Source organism: Parasteatoda tepidariorum, chromosome 3, assembly GCF_982258835.1.
Source record: "Parasteatoda tepidariorum strain Cologne lab strain chromosome 3, Ptep-v5.0, whole genome shotgun sequence".
NCBI lineage: Eukaryota > Metazoa > Arthropoda > Arachnida > Araneae > Theridiidae > Parasteatoda > Parasteatoda tepidariorum.
In genome coordinates this window covers 101850834-101872083 of record NC_141757.1, presented here as the reverse complement: position 1 = coordinate 101872083, position 21250 = coordinate 101850834, and the positions used below count along the sequence as shown (strand labels likewise).

The 21250-nt window shown below is 29.0% G+C and overlaps 1 protein-coding gene across 1 annotated transcript; it reads right to left on the bottom strand.

The window, feature by feature from the left end:
- Window positions 1-673: 673 nt before the first annotated feature.
- LOC107454629 (enkurin-like) lies at window positions 674-14793 on the bottom strand. Its single transcript, XM_071187282.2, has 5 exons — window positions 14544-14793; window positions 12070-12209; window positions 9647-9891; window positions 7759-7899; window positions 674-1164 (listed from the first exon to the last, which is right to left on the bottom strand). The coding sequence occupies exons 1-5, from the start codon at window positions 14645-14647 to the stop codon at window positions 970-972; spliced, it is 825 nt and encodes a 274-aa protein (XP_071043383.2). The 5' UTR covers window positions 14648-14793; the 3' UTR covers window positions 674-969.
- Window positions 14794-21250: the final 6457 nt, after the last annotated feature.

Sequence of the window (21250 nt, the reverse complement as noted above, 5' to 3'; positions counted from 1 at the left end):
GTAATTGTGAAAGGAAGGTATCATTTCTAATTATCTTACATACTATCTTGAATTATCTTGAATGTACGCTTTCTCATTTCATTCTTTCTGAAAAATATTTTGTGTGACACTTTTATTTTCTTCCAGACGTTACTCGCGTTTTGTTTCCGAATAAGCTTACGATTGAGTGATAATTTATCGTCTGAGGCTCGGAATAAATGAGACGAGTTGAGGTGTTTTGTTTTTTATTTAAGTTAATATATGTAATGTGAAGAAAGATTTGAATTCCAATTTTGATTGATTATGGCTTGAAATAAGCGAAGTTTTTCAGATTTTTCGGGATATTTTCGTCATTTTCCACAGAAATATTTCATTTGCGATGTCGCAAATGAATGTGTTTTGCATTTTTACTAATTTTCACTCTTAAATATTGTGATGCTTTCTTCAAATAAAATTATGATTTCACAGCATTTTTTTAAAAAAAAAATTTGAAAACATTAAAATTGATTTATGAAAATTGGTTGAAAATTTAAAAGTAAAAGAAGGCATAGATTGGTTTAGAGTAGCCATAAAATGAAATTCAAAGCACAGAGTATGTTATGAATAAAATATCATAAAATTCTCTCAAATGCAGTAAATAATGACTTGACACAGTAAATGATTTATACTAATCTGTAAGATAGTCAGCACATCCAATAAAACTGTAGCATTTATTTTAATTCAAAATACATAATTTCTTAAAATTTTATGAGCATCATTATTTACATGAAGTAAAAAATTTAAAATGTATTCAACATATTAATTTACTCATTCGATACATTATACTATAAATTTTACCCAATTAAAAACTTTAAGTAATTTTTAAATTTTTTAAAATTGTTTTCACACAATACCCTATAGGATTGAATTTTTTTAAAAAGAAATATGATCTGAACAATGAGTTTTATACGATATCTAAGAAGTAGCAATCATTATGTGTATCCTTCTGTATCAGTGATACATATTTCGTACACTATCTTTGCCTACTAGGATATCCTTATGTCGTTGTATAAGGTCAATTTGTTGTTGAATATCATCAATATGATTCTCGATATCAAGTTTCCTTTTTATTAATCTCGGAGTATCAATTGAGACTGGTAGCGTTAGGTACAGTTTCATCAATCCTTTTAAGTTTTTGACCAATTCCTGTAAAACAAAAGTGCATGATTTTCATAACACACGTTTTTGAAAATAGACACGTTATTGTCAATATATATATATTGACCTTTAAAACTCATTTCCAATTTTTATTCAAGCCGAATGTAAAATTGTGAACCTTTTGTTAAGAATGATATCGAATGTACCGCGCCATTTTAAAATTGTGAACATCACATTCTGTTGGAATAAAACTTAATGTTCATAATGTTGAAATTTCAATCTTAAGGCATTGATGTACCGACACATTATGTATCGAAAAAGGTTAAACTTCAGATAACAAAGTATTGTGGGATAAATGATTAAATCTTAAGTGGTTGTATGTTTAGCATAATTAGGTCCTTCACTGGCCTCTCATTCTCAAGACTTTCCAGAGAAAAAGCTTGAAATATGTCGACTTCTATTACCATCTGCATATTTTTTGATGCCGATGAATTGCATTACATAATGCTGCAATTTTAATCCCTATGTGTTAATTATAGTGCTTTCCTATTCGCTATTTCAATTGGAGCGAAATTTATAACCCGATATTAAAATATTAAAGGCAAGGGAGTATAGAAAAATGAACTTTCCAATTTTATTCAACTTATAAACTATTATTGTATTGCAATTTACAGTTCTAAAATTGTAAAAACGTCCTTTAAAATTTTTTACAGGGGAAATCTTTCAAAACAAATCTGGTGAGCATGATGGCCTTGCGATCGATTGAGCACGCCCAACAGTTTTTTCTACGGAAGTTGAAATTGTTCACTTTATATGTGTTACTATGAATGACCGATATCGGCGGTTGTTGACTTCCGGTGAGTGTTGAAATCACATAGTTGGTTTGTAAATGTCCGAAATCTATACTAAGTTTAACTAAGTGCCACTGCTCCGTATACTTTTGCCCAGTATGCCCTGCATCAATGTTTTTTTAAGGTCTAGTGCCACTGCCCTGCATGCATTTAACCGGTACTCCGAACACTGATGTTTCTCCTAATCTATCGTCAGCAGATATTAAATATAATAGTATCAAAGAAAAAATATATATCAAATCGACATTTTCTTGATTTCGGCCAATCACGATAACATATGCACTGTAAAAAATTCAGTTTGCTTACTCTTCTGACCTCACTTCCCACATCCTGCATTAATTTCTTCAAAAATTGTTTTGAAGTTTCGAAATTTTTTTGAGATAAATTTAATTAAGGAACTCGTATGATTTTCTTTCCCTTACAATATTACGATATACACTGAAGAGACATTACATTATGACCATCTTGCTAATAACATGTAGGTCCACCTTTAGACCTCAAAACTGCTAGCACCCGCCATGGCATTGATTCCACAAGGTGCTGATAGGTAGTCTGAGGTATCTGGTACTAAGCTCTCACCAACTGGTCCTGCAATTCCCTCACATAGCGAGGGGGAAGCGCGACAGCACGAATATGGTTTTCTAAATAGGACCACAAATACTCTATTGGATTAAGGTCAGGTGAATTTGGGGGCCAAGACATGACTTGAAAGTCACTGGAATGTTCCTCGAACCAATCCATGACGATTCGACCTTTATGACATGGTGCATTATCCTGTTGGTAAACACCATCCCCCGCAGGAAAAGCTGTTGCCATGAATGGATGAACCTGGTCTGCAACTATGTTCAAGTAGCTTACAGACGTCAGGGATTGTTCTATGAGGATTATGGGTCCTAATGTGCCCCATTAAAACATTGTTCCTGGGCGAGAAACCATGAAAACCAGGGCGAGCCCATTGTTATAGATGGAGGGTGGTCATAATGTAATGCCTCTTCCGTGTATTAGTGAACATAAATAATTTTGCCCAGTAATTATTTCGTAAAATAACATTTAAAACTAATATTAATAACAAATTTGTTCACAACCGTAATTTAATACTTTCGCTTTCCAAACAGTTTGATTTATTAAATACAATAAAATGTGTAAACATGGAACTGATCTTTAAATTCTAAATCACGCAACGAGTCTCTTTAGTGTTAATAATAGGGATCATACGGTAATATCATAGAATTATTTTACTCAATAAAGAAACAACTCTTTTAGTTTAAAACTTTCAGGATATCAAACAATCGAAATCAACGACTTGAAAATGATAAAGTAAAATAAGAAAAATAAATACTGCAGGTACCTTTACATTTAGGACTCAAAAATATTTTACAGGAAAACAATAGAGATGTCGAAGTTGATGTCAATTCACTTACCTAGTCAATGGCAATCCATCAATGTTCAATTAGTTAGATCGTAACCAACTAGAAAATGCTTTTATTTAAATGAGAATACGTATCGACCAATAAGAATAGTGTAAACAGCTAGTTGTCATTCACAACCACAAAATTATGGCGCTTGATTAATTTATAAAGGATAAAGTTCAGCCTTTGACTTGGACATCTCTATACAATTGATTAATTTTCAGATGTTGACAATAAAAAAATATCGAAATTAATCTAGGAAAACTGGATCGTACCACGTGATTTTCCGGTCAATAAAAGTGTACTGAGAACAATAGAACAACTGCAACACCATTATTAAATTTTTATCTATAGTTAGATACATGGATATAACTGGACATAGCAATTTTTTTTTAATATTATTGCATAAATAATTTAAACTATTAATAGTTTTTTACTCATATACGTATATTTCATTGAAAATTCAGAAATACTTAAGTAGAATGAAAGGAAATGAAAGATATAGAATGCATAAAATATGAATGTTTTTACATTAAGTCAGATTTAAACTAGTATTAGCTTCAAAATATTATATCTTAACCCTGAAAAAGAAATCTAAATTACAATGTGGAACTCCGAAAATATTATTTCTAACTTTTATTTTTCATTTTTCTTAATTTTTCTAAATTTTATTTTCTACAGTTTGTAATATTTTACTGAAATGTACCGATTTCAAAACTAAACTTCTTTTTTAAACAAGTCTATTCAAAATTTATTCAAGATATACAACATTTAAATTAAAAATCTAAATAATGATTATTTATAAAAAAATTATCACTAAATATTTACATTTACATTGAATGAGTATTTAAAGGTTTCTAAACACTTTCTGTATTTCTAATTATTAAAATGAGGAATAATTTTCGCTTTCAAAACGCAAACACTTATTACAATATTATCGAATCTTTGTTTTTTTAAGAGTTTGCTTATGTTAATTAAGAAACGTAATGTTACACAGTATTAAACAATTTCCCTTCCTTTTTTACAATTCATTTGCTTCGAATACTAATTTTCTTCTTCTAATTATTACTCTCCTGTTTATTTTGTTTAAATTAAATTGCAAATGATTTGAAAAGCGCTTATTGATAAAAGGAAATTTGATATTTTTTCCTTTGAAGAATGAATAATCGTCGTTGAAATTACAATTTATTGGGGTAAAAATGTATTGTTTTAATTATTCGATGAAGCAACGATCTTTATTTGAAAGGAACTTTTTTTCTTACGATTCCCAATGAATAAGGTAATTAAGCAGTAAAACTAAAATAAGTGAATTTAATTAAGCAATTAACTTAATTAAGAACATTAAAAAAATTGATTTTAATAAAATGCAATATCTGCAAGAGGGTTTTTAATAAAACCGGAGCAGTAGTAATGCTTTAAATTTCATTTGTAGAAATTTGGGGGGGGGGGGATATTTCTCCCAAATTATTTATATATTTCTGTGATTCTTAGGAATTTTATTTTTCACTTAAGAAAAAAAATTGGTAGAGTAAGACATATTTGGGGAAGAAAATAACTTGAAAAAAGTTGAGAATCAAGCCAGAATAATAATTTATATTATATCCAATAGATGGCACTTTTTATGAACAGGAAGGAATGAATGGAGAAGAACAGTAGTTCCCAGAAGGTGTTCCGCAGATTTCTGCGAAAGGATTACAGGGATATCGAGAGTTAATTACCTTTTTTTAACCAGGAATAATTCTCGAAACCTGTATTTAGGTATTACTGCAATTAATAATTCAGATTTTATTTAATATTTATCGTATTTTTCTGGAATTATTTAAATGAAATGCCAGTTGAAAAGAGAAACAAAGTTTTAAATATTTTTTTTTCTTACATGTGTTTTATAAATTGCAAAATGGACTTACATTTATAAACAAATCTCTTTATACTTCCAGCAGAAATCTTAAATTTAAATTAAAATAATTAAAATTCAACTGTAATCATGTTTCCCTAATTATCATTCTCAACATTTATAACATTTCTACTTTGTTTTCAATCCAACGAAACTATAATTGCGCTTATTTTAACACTGCTTTCAGCTTATTGATTATTAATTATTTATTTTTGCGTATGCAAACACCAAACTAAATTATATGCCACTCCATACTTGCGTATTCAACTGTTATAACCTAACTCATATAACGTAATTTTAAAAAAAAAGATGAAAGTTTTTATTATCGCACTAAATATTTCAAAGGTAATTATTAGTTTTCATAGTTAATATGTTCTTGTTTGATAAAAAAAAAACTTCGTTCAAAAAGTCGGTGATAAGTTAAAAGGTGTTCGAAGGTAGATATTTATGGCTCTCACAGCCAAAAAAAAAAAAAAATACTTACTGCAGATACAAAATCCGGAGGGTTTTAAAAATTCAATAGTCATTGTTCTATTACCCTACAAATGCCAAGGGAAAAAACTTCCTAAAATTACTCTACAAATGCCAAGAAGAAAGAATTAACAATGCTGGTAGAGTTGTTTTTATCAGAATAGCTATTGTCTTAAGACGTAAAATTATTCGACAAAAGCAAAGAAGGCTAACTTAATAGGGATTTCTGTAGGAATTGAAATTATTTTAGAAATGACAATAAAAATTAAATATTAATTGCTGCCGGACGTAAAATTATTCTACAAATACCGAGAAGAAGAATTCAATAGTCATTCATGTAAGACGTAAAATTATTCTACAAATGTCAATAGAAAAGAACTAATGACACTTATAAATGTTTTTATCAGAATAATAATAAACATGGTTATTGACAAATGGTTACCAAATTTATTGTGACAATGAATTCTTTTATTTACCAGGATATTAAAAATGAGCCTTTGAGTGAATGGACTCTATTTAAAATGCATGAAAGGAAAAGTACAAATTTAAATTTCACAAATGTAACTTTTTTTTTTCAATTCGATAGGTTTCTTTTCAATTTCGACTCATATTATCCTGAAATGATAATATGAGATTATCTATCTTTGGATCTATGTTTCAGTCGTAAGCGTCCAAGAGCACTAATTTCTTGATGATTCTTATTTTTTGTGCTGAAGCTCATGACTGTACTAAATCCATGTTCTTTTAAACAGGAAGACGAAAAGCAATCAGCAACTTCCTGTGCAATGTACCATTATGCAGAATATAAAATTAGCATCTATTTTTGTAACTAGAGTTTTTGATATCTTTGTTCATACATTGGTTTCAGCCCCTCCTTTGCAGCTTATTCAAAATATTGTTTCTGAGTTTGGATTCCTCAGCGTTTGTAGAAAAATTTGCAAATGCTTCCTAAGTGAAGAATGTCTAAAAATCTTTGGCTGAGCTTAGAACGAAGACCAGTTAAGTGTTCACAACGCGTAAGCAAAATTTTATCTCGTATTTGCAAGTTTGAAAAATTAGGAAGCTTTGATCATTCTCCTCTCCCCAAGTTCCATTTGTGTAGAAAAAGTTCTTCAACAAACACTGGTATTATATTTTTAATTCGATTAAATTTAACTGCTATCCTTGCATATTCAAGTTACTTTGTTTAGCCTATAAGATACGCAAATCATATAAGTTTCGTCAAAAATCTGGTGACCATATATACCCAGGTAGCTTTTCTAAAATGATCCCAATTTTTTTTTCATTTTGTAATTCATTATTAATTTATTTTAATTTTCAAAATAAATAAATTTCAAAAAATTGAATCATGTCCCGTATGTTATACTTCATATTAAAAATTTTGCAGGTCTCCTAAAGTTTTCCACACACTAAAATTATCTTTAACTACAGACTAAGCAATCAAAAGAACTCCAGGAGTCCATAGGAACCACACTGACAATCCATGAGCTTGATGAAAACGGAATAATTTGTCCTATATGTGTCCCTTTCTTACCCGGCAGTCAAAATTTAATATTTTTTCTTATTTCTGGTTTCTTCCCATTGCACATATAAAGTAAATACTAAGTCTCATTAATATTTGTCAACCAGAACGAACTCTATGCTGGTCTAAACAGGAAAATTTTAAATCCATTCGTGCTGGTCTAGACAGAAAATCCATTGCGTTTTATAAAATTTTTTGATCCACCAGACATCATTAAATTTGGTATGTTTGACACTAGGCGAGATTTCTGAGTAAGAATTTTCAATGTTTCTAGCTTTTAAGAATTCTTATTACCACGCGCATAGAATTTCTTATTATCGTCCAAGACCTATATGTGATTGAAAATTTTTCCCATGTGGTTAATCGTAGTGACATTGGCAACATCACGACTTACTTCCTCTTTTCATAAATTCATGCTGTGTGATTAAGAATATATCAAATTCAAACTTCTTGTACTGTTTGTTTCTCTGTAAAATAAATAGAAGTTATATTTACCCTCAATATCTTTTCCTTTTCTTCCATGGATAAAATTTGTGGTTCAGGCTCAACGCAATTTAGAGACATGAGGAATTCTTTTCTTGAAACATCTAAATTCTCCTCTATCTTTTTTATATAGGTAGGGGTTTTTCCGTAATCCTATATAAAAGAGATGGTAAAATCTCTTCAGTTTACTTTTGTTTGGCCATATTTGAATTTATTGAGCTGCTGTTACTTGCTAATTATCATATTTATGCAGTTCTGTAAGGAATTAAATTTTCGACATGATTTGAAGCAGGGTTTAGTTATTGACGTCAAAATGAGCTATTCAAAAAATCAATAATAATGTTTTTACCAATGCATAAAGGCAATTTTTTCGTTTTTTTTTTTTTAGTTCCGTAATTTAGTTTTTTTTAACGTGACAGGCAAGTCTCAACCACGTATCAAACCTTAATCGAAGTCAAGGAGGAGAATCTTTTCTGCAAGTACAATAAATACTAAAAACTTAACAAGTTAGTTTTCTAAAAAAAAAAAAAAATATCTTTGCAAACAGCTACAAAACTAGCTTATCTAAGAATAATTCAGTGCAAGACATACTTTTTTTTATTCACTTAATAGTAAGCTTAAATAAGTAAATACATCTCAAAATTTTCCCAAGTAGAGTTTTTTTTTATTCAACCCTCAAAATTTTCTTACATACAAATATTAGAATCAATTTCAAATTATTGAGAATAATTGGCTCAATTATTCGTAATAATTTTTAATTGCTGTGATTATGGCGCAGAAATTCAAGTGGTTCAAATTCCGGCACAAGCTGATTTTTTCAACATTTCCTGATAGAATCGCGATGACTCAAGGGATAGAGCGTTCGCCTTCCAATGAGGAAAACCGAGGTTCGATCCCGGCGATGTCTGGTCGATACTAATTCCGTATCCGGCTTGCACCGACCACAGAGCTGACGTGAAATATCCTCAGTGGTAGACGGATCATGGGTTAGAGTCTCCTTGCCATCAGGCTAATCGTGGGAGGTTTTCGTGGTCTTCCACTCCATGTAACGCAAATGCTGATTAGTTCCATCAGAAAAAATCCTCCACGATGGCAAATTTCTCAGAATACTTTATCCAGGAGTTCTCTTGTCTTCTGGATTGGTTCAAAATTACAAGGCCACGGAGTTGAACATTAGTAGTCGTAAACCCAAAAGTTGGGTCGGCTGTTCAATGACGATTATATATATATATATATATATATATATATATATATATATATATATATATATATATATATATATATATATATATATATATATATATATATATATATATATATATATATATATATATATAAATATATATATATATATATATATATATATATATATATATATATATATATATATATATATATATATATATATATATATATATATATATATATATATAAATATATATATATATATATATATATATATATATATATATATATATATATATATATATATATATATATATATATATATATATATATATATATATATATATATATATATATAAAACATTTCCTGATATTGAAGTTGGGTCAAACTGGATATGTTGGTGTTATTACTATTTCTTCAAAACAAGTCATTTTTGTAGACAATTGGGACAATTTAGTGTAATATCTCAGCTAATTTTTATTTGGTTCCATGGCATTGTATTAAAGTTCAGTTTTAATATCTTAACTTTGATTAATATATCTAAAAAATGTATAGTTTTTTTTATCTTTATTATTCGTTGAAAGCAAAATCGTGAAATGCATTACAAAAATCTTTCATAATATTAACACTTTTTCTAAGTTTCCTTTTTGAAACATTCGCAAGTATAAGAGTTTACATAATGATAGGAAAAAAAAGAATGAAATTCGAATTTACTTCTTTGAAAGTGTATTTTGGGACCAAACCTGAAGTCTCCAAATCAAAAGAATCTCCTTTCCTGTTGTCAACAGATCTTCTCGCAGGTGTCGTCGGAGGGCGTTTTAAGACATCTAAAAAATTCTCCGTTCGAAAATCTCTTTGGCACACTTCTGGCAAAGCCTCCAGACTTTCTTTAGCTTTTGGAGCGGATCTTTCTTTGCAGTTTCTCATTCTGCATAGGCAGTTTACGGATTTGTTGGCATCTGAAAAATGGGAACATCAAATGTCACGCTAACTTTTGATATTTTCATAAAGCCTGTTTGAAAACTAGCATTCGAATGCTGCAGAAGATTGATTTTTTGAAAGAGGAATTGTATCCATTTTTTTACTCGAATTATTTCATTTGTATAAGAAAATATTCGGAATAAGCCACACTGAGTGAGTAAATGTGGTAAATGCGAAACACGGTTGCCATGGCATCTTTTTTTAGAATTTTTTGTTCAGTTTTCTAGAATATTCTCATATTTTTAATTTTATAAGAAATGCTATATACACTACCCAACTATAAGACAGTCATACTAGAAATGCCAGGTACTGATGACCTTGGGCTAATGATGAGGTTAGGGTATGAGACGGTACTTCGCTTTTCAAACTTCCACACTCTATCTATCAGCAGACTTTCAGCCATAACAGATTCATCATAGACTTCGCTGTGTACACCCGGCAGTTGTTGAGTCGACGGCAAGAAACAAACTCACGATTTCCATCTAACTGCAGACTTTCAACTACAATAGATTCACTGTAGATTTTGCTGTATATACCCGGCAGTTGTTGTGTCAACTGCAAGTTACAAACTCAAGATTTCCCTCTAGCTGCAGATTTTCAGTTACAGCAAATTTGCCGTAGACTTTTCTGTATACACCAGGTAGTTATTGAGTCAAGTGCAAGTATTAAACCAGACTTAAATCTAGCTACAGACTTTCAGCGACAACAGATTCGCAGTAGATTTTGCTGGATTCACCCAGCAGTTGTTGAGTTGACATCAAGTATCAAACTCACGACTCCCACTCGACTGCGCCGCTACAGGCTAATAACATTAATAGTTTTTTTTCAGTTAAATATATCCAGCAATACTTTTAGTTGAATCTGGAGGCAATATTTCTCTAACTAATATTTGATTTTCGGAAAATTAATTTGCGAGAATTTTACTTCAGTTACTTTCTAAAAATGAAATTATAATGAGAAATTTAAATGAAACTTTTGAAAATTAATTGGTATGAAAACAAATATATGTATTTAGTCAGTGTTACGGTCTATGGGTATTGACGTTGTTTAACTATTATAATGAAGTGTAATTAAGCTAAATATAATGTAAATAAGCCAAATATAATGCAGGTAAGCAAGAAGCACACGTTTGAAAAAAATAAGCAGTGCACAAACAAGAGAATAAAAACGATTCATCCTGAATAACTTTTGATCTAAGGATCGGATTTTGACATTCCAGGACTCAATATGAATGGTTGGAGGAGGTAACCTCAAATACGCTAATTAATTATTGTAGATGATATTTTAAATTACAAAATAAGATTAAAACATACTTTCTCAGTGATAAACACACATTGTTTCCACGGAATCGAATTTCTGACCCCCCCTCCTAATATATAAGGCAATAGCAATCTGCGAAATATGATTTCAATATTTTGGTCAAGGGAGCAGTCCAAAGTTTAGACCCCTTAATGTTAATTTAAAATTTTGCGGATGCTTTCTCGAAAACTTTTTAAACGAATCAAAAAAGTGTTGCACATATTTACAAAATTCGTTTATCCAACGATAATACCATGCAAAAAATAACTTTTAGTATATATTTATTATTTTTTGTTATTTTGTTTAATATATTTGCTAAAAAAGTTATTTTTTTGCTTGGAATTATCTTTGGATAAACTGATTTTATAATTGTGTATAAATTTTTTTCGATTAACTTAAAAAGTTTTCGAGATACTCGCACAAAGTAAAATTAACATAAAGGGTCTAAACTTTAGACTGCTTTCATAACCAAACTATTGGAACCATGTTTCCTAAATTGTGCCTACCTCCAATAATTTGGGGTTCAGAAATACAAATCAATCGGAAAAAAGGTATGTTTATTCAGGAAAAGTATATTTTTGTATAATTTCGTAACTTAAAGTATGGTCTTCACTAATTAAGTAGCATTGAGGTATCATCTCGTACCATTAAGATCGAGTCCTAAAATGTGAAGATCCAAACATTAGACCAAAAATTATTCAGAGTTATTTTTTGCTCACTGCACATCATTTTCACAGTGAACTTGATACGCAAATCGGTGAATTAACATTTATTTTTATATAGTACAGATAAGCAGAAATTTTCTCTAATTTTCACGTCTTGGTGCAGATTGTTGAGAAAAGAATTTGTACAGTTACCTTTTCTCGATTCGCTGCTACGTTTTCTCAGATAATCATTCGGGGAATTCAAAGAGAGATTAGAATATCCCATAGTGCGAGGTATGGCTGACTTCCTATTTTGATAGAATTCTTTATTGTACCCATTGTACTTCGTGTATCTAAAGAAGAAAAAAAATATTTCTATTATTAAAACATTAATATATAAAATTCTTGATCTATGCAAAAAAAATAGTAGTTAATAAAGAGGAAGCTTTCTAAAGTTTTATTGTAGACTAGCTAAATACCCGTTCCTTGTAAGGAGTGAAAAAAAGGAAATAATTAATTAATTGGTACTAAATATCACTTTCCAAATCATACACAAGAGTGGAAGTTAGACACCAACGCCATTAATAAAGCTAAAATAATTCCAAATATTTTTATTCATTGCAAAGTTTTATTCTAACCAGTGACTTTACGTTATTAGATCAAGCAAAACACATTTTTCGTCATCTACTAAAAATGAAAACTACATTTGGCATGATGTTGCTAGCGGTCAAGTCATGATTGTACTTGATTGGTCTTCTTTTTAGCACCAATCAAACGATTTTCTCCGGTATAGTTATCGCTTTTAATGTTTTTTTTTAAAAAAATATCTTTCTACAGTATTTATTTTAATCCACTGTCAGTTCTGCACGTAAAACGTCGTATTTTAATCAACAGTCTTCTCTGCATAGCAAAACAGATTTTTCATACACTTCGATAGTGAAATAGTGTGTAGGGGAGAAACATTCTCCCAATTTTGCCCTATCGCTAAGCCGCCATTGGATTAAAACTGTACACTTTTGATGCTGATTTGATCGGTACAAAATATAATGTAATACAAATTACCTATGTTAGTATATTTGGTATATTTCGAAACAGTGTCAAGTATGAATTAATAATTAAAATAACCATAATACCAAAACTAATTAAGCATCATTAGTTTCAACAATAGCATGAAATATATTTTTTTTTTTGCGTTTTACTTAAACAAATTCGAACTGCTTTTTTTTCATTAATTTTGCCTTTTAGTATAAAGCCTAAAGTTTCATTTCAAAAAGTACTTATACCTAAAAGTACCTATTATTAAAATTTATTGAGGATTATTAGAGTGCGTTAATAATAGTTCACGCCTCTCTTAAATTAATTAGTGACAATTCTCCTTTGATTTAATTTTAATACAATATACAACTACTTTTTTTTAATTTCAATTAGTACCTACTTATAGACAAAATTAATAAAGCATCACAGGCGTCATCAAAGGTAAGGTAATCTTTTACCTTTGTCTTAAGCGAATTATTACCAAGTCTCTATTCATATTTCCTTCCAGTAAATATATTTTTATTCAAAAATGTTTAGTTTTATAGAAACATGTTTTAAAAGCATAGCTATAAACACAATTTACACTTGGATTTCCTTAGGAACTAATTTAATAACATAGTTCGCCTATACTACCATGTTCCTGTTGAGCAATGAGTTTGTCTTAAACAAACTATTATCAACTCTCTATTAATTTTTCTTCCCAGTAAGTATTTTTTTTTCAATTACTGTCGATTTTAAACTACTTAGTTTTACAGAAACTCCTATTAAAGGCTTAACTATAAGCAATATTTAGACTTGAATAAAATAAGAAAAACTAATTTGATAACATAGTACGCTTATACTACCACGTTCCTGTTGATCATTGAGTTTTTTTCCGACATTATCAATAAAAAAAAAACTAAATATTAAAGAACACACCGTAAACTCCTGAGAGCTATAAGTTAGCGAAAATCATTTATCTAAACAAAAAATGAATAAAGCGAAGCAGAATCGTCTGCAGTTTAATTAATTTATGACGAATTCTAAACCAATGAAACAATTAAATTTTTCTAACCCCTCTCCCGCGAGATTTAATTGAAATTATTGGATGGTTTTTAGAATCTAAAATTGTCCTTTTCTACCGTTCTCCAACTTTAAGGACGCTAGCTCAAACGGTTTTGTAGCTGTAACAGAGACCACACCGACAAAATAATTTTATTGTAGATAATACCAGATTTGTTATTTAAGATTCAGCCATTTTGCTACACCAGGGATAATCATGTTCACTGATTATCACTTGCTATTCAAAGATCATTTACAATGCACACATAGCGTTACGTATTTTGTAGAAAGAAAAAAAGCAAACGGAGACCTGAAAAAAAAATATTTAAACAAAAAGGTTTAAAAGGAAAGATACTTAAGAAAAATTATGAAACTTAAGTGCAATTCTTAGTTTTAGCTAGAAAGAACAAAAAGTAGATTTGCTATATGCACAGTGCACGAAATAAAAAAGTGAAAAAGCACATTAACAGCTATTAACTTAATAATCGGATTGTAATGTACTAAGATTCAAATTATTAGTTTGGGAGAATATCCTTAAAATATTTTAGATGAATATTTCCTTAGGGCAGAATTGATTGAAATAAATTAAATTTATAAACTAATCCTATTACCTAGTCCTTGAATCCGAAATGGTATCTGTTATTTTCGGCTCTGCCAGGTTGTAAATAGTTTCACTCCACCCTGGGTGCTTGTCCAAACTTGTAAAAACGTTCATAATGTTGGTAAATGATTAACGAATGTCGTTTTCTATTCCTTCACTAGTAAACAAATAACGTAATATAAAGTATAAGTGATCGTTCAAAATCGTTTTGAACTTTAAAATTATTTTTGTTTTGTTAGCGGTAAATATTGCACGTGATTGATCTGTTATGCAAGAATATATTTTATTAAAATTGAAATCAAGCTGATTTCAATTTTAATAAAATATAAATTTAAGTATTTCATTAGATACTTTGGATAACAAAAGTATTATTTTTTATGTAACCAAAAGGAACTTATTTACATAATAAAATTATTTTTTTAAACTAATTTAATACAATATAATAAACTGAAAAGATCTAAAACGAATCATGTAAGGCTGATCAGTTTCGAAGGAATTAGTAGATATATTAATTAATTTAAATTTATAATAAATAATTAAATTTATTATAATTGTGATGCGTCTTTTTTACCCGTTTTAAATGTAGCAAAAACAGGTTTGTATTATCTTTAGTATATTTGATTCGATATTGCTTCTTAAAAAAATCTTTTATGATTTTCCCCATTTTAGTTACATGTATTTTAATTTTCATCAAAAAAATGCTCGAAATATCAATTGCTACAAATCTATGTTGCAGCAATAAGGTATGAATTTATAACTTTTCATCGGCATCAAGCATTGAGATCTAATGTAAATTTCAGAGCTATAGATAATCTGAAAAAGGGTCGAAAATTTGATTTCAAATTTCCATTGTCACAGAGACAAAAGCGAATTAATTAAAAAGGGTGGCAAAATATCCTAAAAATTAAACAGGGTATTCAGTAAAAATAATTACATATTTCATGTATTTCAAAATCTTAATCAATTAAAACTAAAAAGTAAACATTTTGGGGGTTGACAATTAATATTTAAGCAAGTGAGAAAACGCTGTCGAAATCCGACAAATCCCACTAAAGTAAAGCAAGATGTAATAAACATTCTAAAAATTCATATTAACAGTGCTCTTTACTGAGCAACCTATATGTGTGTATGGTTTTATCAAAAATGAGTGGCGAGTTTTTTTTTTTTTTTTTTTGCTGTAATTCCTTAATCATTCTCCATTTTTATTTGCAGTTTTAGTAGTTAGAAACATATCGTTTATTTTTTAACATAGCAAAGTAAAGCATTCAAAATAACAACTATTAATTTGTAAGTAACAGCATTAGACGGAATCAGATATCACTTTCTGCACCAAGAACCTGGTTGGGGTTTGAGTGTAGAAGGGGATACCAACGGCCACCGCTGTTTCAGTTTTGTTGCTTTCAAATTATTGTAAATGGCATCGCTTTTTTGTGGAATGTTTTGTGCTTGTCATTAAGTCTTTCATATTTTATGTATAATAAATGTGCTGTGTGCGTCAAATCGCCATAATGTATTTGATATTTAATCTCATTCTTTAGTAATAATGAACTTGCAAGCTGGATTTCATTATTTAATACAGCTTGCAAGACTAAGCACATGTTTTTTATGGCCCTCTATGCACACAAGATATCTATAGAAAGTATAACGGCTTTAAAAACGAAATTTAATTTTGATTCGTTTCAATTGATATTGGCTATTATTAATGAAATAGTTGCCTTGCGTATATTTTAAGATAGTTATTAAAAATAAAGTTTTGAAAGCTAATTCATTGCAACTCTTGGGTTCGGACCTGATCTAGAGCTACGTATACTTTCTCTCAAAACAAAATTCATAATATCAAGGAATTAATGAGTTGCATTTCGGGGTAACGCTTTGTTGTAATTATAGATTCAGTAAAACAGTCGGAAATCGTGTTTATATTATTATTTAATTTCTTCAATTGTATATTTTTAGTGTGTAAAAAGTATACAGTTAAAAATATTTTTTGTGATTTGAAAATGAATATGATAATAAAAATTAAAGAAATAAAAATAAAAAAATAAAAGAATCAAATCCTCTGAATCAAGGAACGTGTGAGCAAAGGTATTGAGAAAAATAAGACCAAAGCATACCTTTTATTTTATTTTAATCGGAATACGTTTATCAAGAAAAGATTGATAGAAACAAAATAAAAGTAATCTGTAAAAAAGTATTAATACAATATAAGTTCATATTAGTTATATCACTGATTATTTAGTTTTGTCGCATAATATTGCTATAAAATCCAGTTATAAATTTTTTAATGAAAATCTGATAATTTCATTTGTTTATTTAATTTGGAAATGCTTTTAAAATTTTCAATTTTTAAACTATATACCATTTAAAAATAAAAAGAGTCTAGGATTGATAATTTGAAGTTTTCAACACTGGAAAGACTGTACTTGGCTGAAAAAGACTGAAGAGGCCAGTTTGGCTCTTTCCAGCTTGCTTGTGTGCAGATCAACTAGACATCTAATATCTTAAAATATAATCATAATTAATTTAATAAAAACATATTATAGACTTGATCACTGAAATTCCATGCTATTTCATTCTATCTGGTTTACGAAAACATTTGGTGAAGAAACGGAACATTGTCCTTTCTAATATACGCATACATTAGTTTCTTAGATAATTGAGTTTCCTTTTCTCTGTTACATAATTTTAGATTAGTTAAAAAACACTGTTTTTTTTAATGAAACTGGAGTACCCTCTCTATACCAAATGGTAACTTATACCCTAAACTACCTGAAGTTGTGAAATACCTACCACATTGCCTAAAGCGCAACTCTGGACCCCTACCGTTATTCTAGTAATAAGGTTCTACATATGCATTCTGCATATCTTAAATTAAATCAAATTATGAAAAGTCAGAAATACTCAATACTTTCAGTAAGTCATTCTTCAAATTGCAGATTACAGAGCAACAAAAAACGAAAGGGGTCAAATTGACCCCATATATCTTTCTAAATTAAACTTAGACTTACTAAACGGATCTTGAGTTACAAAAAATTAATAAATAAATAAAAATACTTTATTTTGGTTACCATAATATACTTTGATGACTTTAGAATAACTTAATAAATAAATTCAAGATGTCAAAAATATTAGCCTTACAAACTAAACATTTGAATCAAATTCAAAAATCGCATATATTAGCTAAAAACAAATTTATCCCGTAATTTCGAGTATTTGAATTAGAAAAATCATTTTGTCTTCAGCTATGTAAAAAAAAATAATAATAAATATCAATACTTTATTTACGTTACCCCAAATCTAACTTTGTGATTTTACAATAACCTGACAATTAATTTCGAGATGAAATATGTCAGAAGGGTTAGACGTGCAGATTAAGCATTTGAATCCTGGCATTCAGCAGAGCACTTCAGCATTTCAAATAACTAATTTCTGGAAAAAGCAGCTTTCTTCTAAAACATTTCCCTTTCACATTGAAGGACCTTTTGCCCTAGAAAAATCCCTCATTAGACTGAAAGAGAGACGAAGGCCTGGAACAAAACTCATTTATAATCGTAAGGTACAAAGAGATCCAATTAATTTCCTTCAAATTAATTAACGCGCTTCTATCTGGCGAACCTTTTATTCCTGTAAATGAAAACGAAATGAAGAAGGACGACTTTTCCAGGAATTTCCTGGAAATACCAGCTTTTATTTTCGTATTCGCTTATGCAAAATCTTTTAGAACTGAAGTTGATAGTAAAATAATTATCTCTATATGAGCATTAACTAATGAATGCTATTTCATAACATTATTACTTAATCATAGAGTATCTGAAATCAGTTCATGAAATTAAATTCTGTAACGAAATTTGAAACTGTTAAATGTAATTTAAATTAATTCAAAATGCTAATAACATATTAAAAAGAAACCAGACGTTTAAACTTACAAACGTCTGGTTTGAAGTCTAAAAAATTCTATTTAGTAAAGTATTTGAGAGTTTTAGCATTGGATTTTATATGGTATCGTCATTGGAAAGTTTTTATTCATCCAATTATTTGAAATGCTATTCAAATTTTAACTCCAAGTGTAACAGAGGAGATAGTTCAAAATGTTTTGAAAAACATTGTTGATAGTTATGTTGTCTAATAATAAGCGCTAAAGAATAAATAAAGTTTTAAGACAGTAATAAAAGTTAATATTTACTTTCAAAACTGCAAGTTAGTCAAATTGAATTAATACAATAGGATTTACGACTTAAAAAATGAGAGTTGCTTTTTAATTTTTTAAACTTAAAACTTTCAAACTTAGTGAGTAAAGCAGAAGAGTTTCCAATCGGTGGTATTTTAGATCTACTTGGATATGATGGACTTGAATACAATGTGATGACACATGAAGGGAGTTAATAAAAAATTAATTTGATAAATATTTACAATCGAAAGGAGTCTAAAATTTTACTCTTCATTAATGTGAGATAGTTGCTGAAGAAACAAATGGAAAAACAATTTTAAAAAACATTCATATGGGGATATTTTATAAAATTTTTCATGCAATTTTTTGGCGTTGTTCGTACATTGATTAGTATGAATTCTCAGTCATCTAGTTTCGATTAACTAGTATGCAAAAAAGAGCATTCCTCAGACTATGAAAATCAAAAATAAATATAGCAAAAAACACCAACATTTTATCACTGAATAGTACAAAAAATGTTTAAATTGAAGGAAGTTTCTGAGAAATTTTAGTTCAGTTTGTAAAATTTTTTTGTTTTGCAATTTTGATCATTTTTACCTTTTCCTTTAACTATTTGAGGCTTAGTAGAATTCTGCTTATATTAATATCTTTATGAGTTCCCTTTCAGAAACAACTATAAAACTATTTTTTTTCTTCTAATTTCAGTATGTTATGTGAGTTGCGATTCAGAAATTAGAAGAAATTCAGGAATCATTTTTTTTCCTAATTTAAAAATTATGAATGTGTTATAAGTTCCATTTCATAAAATGCTGTGAAATAATTTTTTCCTACTTACATATTGCAGGCGGCTTATTAAAAATACCTTTTTCTACTATTCAATATTTACTAATTACAACAACATGGAACAAAATAATTCCGATAACTTTGTTCAATTTGTATGTATACAACTTAGACATACACATATGTTTTCATTAGTCATTATTTTTTCATATAATGATATCCGCCAATGGTTCTTAGGCTTAAGAATATGATAATAATTGGTTTACATTAATTAAAATAATTGATAAGAGGTTTAACATGACTTGATCACCCATTTAGTATGGGTAGATTTAATAGAAAAATGATATTTGTTACAAGACAAGTTATTCAAAATTCCGTTTATTTTAATTTCATTTTTTGGTGAACTCTACCATGAAACCACGCTGTGGGTTTCCATCTCCCTTCCAAACAAAAACTCATATCTTCTCTAAATCCTCAACTTTATTTTTAAAGGGCCATGATCCAAAAAGACCTTTGAGCCTCATCTTTCGATGTTTCGAGTATATATAAAAACCCAAAAGCATGACATTCATCTCCTGATGTGGGATTCTTCAAGGCATATATATTTCTTAAGACACCCTATATTTCTAAAGACTACCTTTTCAATAATGTCCCTACCACTATAAATAAAAATCCCTCTCAGGAGGGGGAGAAAAATCCCCAAAATTTTAGAAAGGAGATATTTATGTGTTTATATGTAAAATAAGATGTAAGCAACTGATGGACCTCTGAAGATTGTATTTCAACTACAAAAAATATTCCCTACTCATCTAAAAGGAAGGGAAGTTACTTCGAAAATTCTTGAGAATCAGTTCGAATCGAATGAAATTTTCTTCACCTTATAATTTATAGAGTCTCAAGATTGATCATCAATTTTTTCAGCTTAACTAATGCTCACTTTGAAAATAAATATGAATTTCTGGATCTTGATACAATTTTTTTTAATATACCCCTAAGTAATATTCAAAGAGTTTCTACTCCAATGCTAAGGCATTTAAAAAAGCAAAAGCATTGCTTGTTTTTTTTTGTTGCTTTTTTGCAAAGTGCAGCAAAATTACACTTCTTGACTTAACGTCTACAGTTCCCTGATGTGGTAACTATCTTAACTACTTATTAGACGATGCTTTTCATTTTAGTACTTTAACTTGAATTTAAAAAATTATCTTTAATGGTTTAATTCTTTATTTCATATTAATTACATAAAAAACTTAGACAGTACTTTCAAAAAGTCGAGTGATAATAAAAATAACATATGTTTATTTTTTTGCTTAGCACTGAAATTCTATTATGATTTTACTTAAATGTTTTAACTTCTCTTCTTAGATTTATTTCATAGTTGAATATTTATATACGTAAAAAACAAATGAAAACGATAATCGTTTCTTTCATTCTCAATGAACAGAGGAGTCACATGATAGAATACAGATTTCTCATATGAACATTTTTTTATTGTCATTAACATATCTTTCATAAAAGGTCTGAAAGGCATTGTCATTCCGTTAAAGATTTCTTGGCAAATCTGTATAAGTACAATAACAGATTTTGGAATCCTTTATTTGATTCCAATTTGACCACTATTTAGATGTTTTAATTTGTAATCTTCAAAAAACAAAGTGAATGCATCAATTGATGAGCAGATTGTCGAAAATGTTTGTAAAATATGGTATCTTTTTTTTGAAAAAGAAAACATACGTACTATGCATCGAAAATTTTTGAAAGATAATGCATTTTTT

Excerpts from the sequence above, each read along its gene's own strand:
- LOC107454629 (XM_071187282.2), bottom strand. The coding sequence starts at position 14,647 with ATGAACGTTTTTACAAGTTTGGACAAGCACCCAGGGTGGAGTGAAACT. Across the intron at positions 7,900-9,646 it reads CAAAATACACTTTCAAAGAA|GATTACGGAAAAACCCCTAC; the intron begins GTAAATTCGAAT and ends TCTTTTATATAG. Across the intron at positions 1,165-7,758 it reads AAAAGGAAAAGATATTGAGG|GAATTGGTCAAAAACTTAAA; the intron begins GTAAATATAACT and ends TTTGTTTTACAG.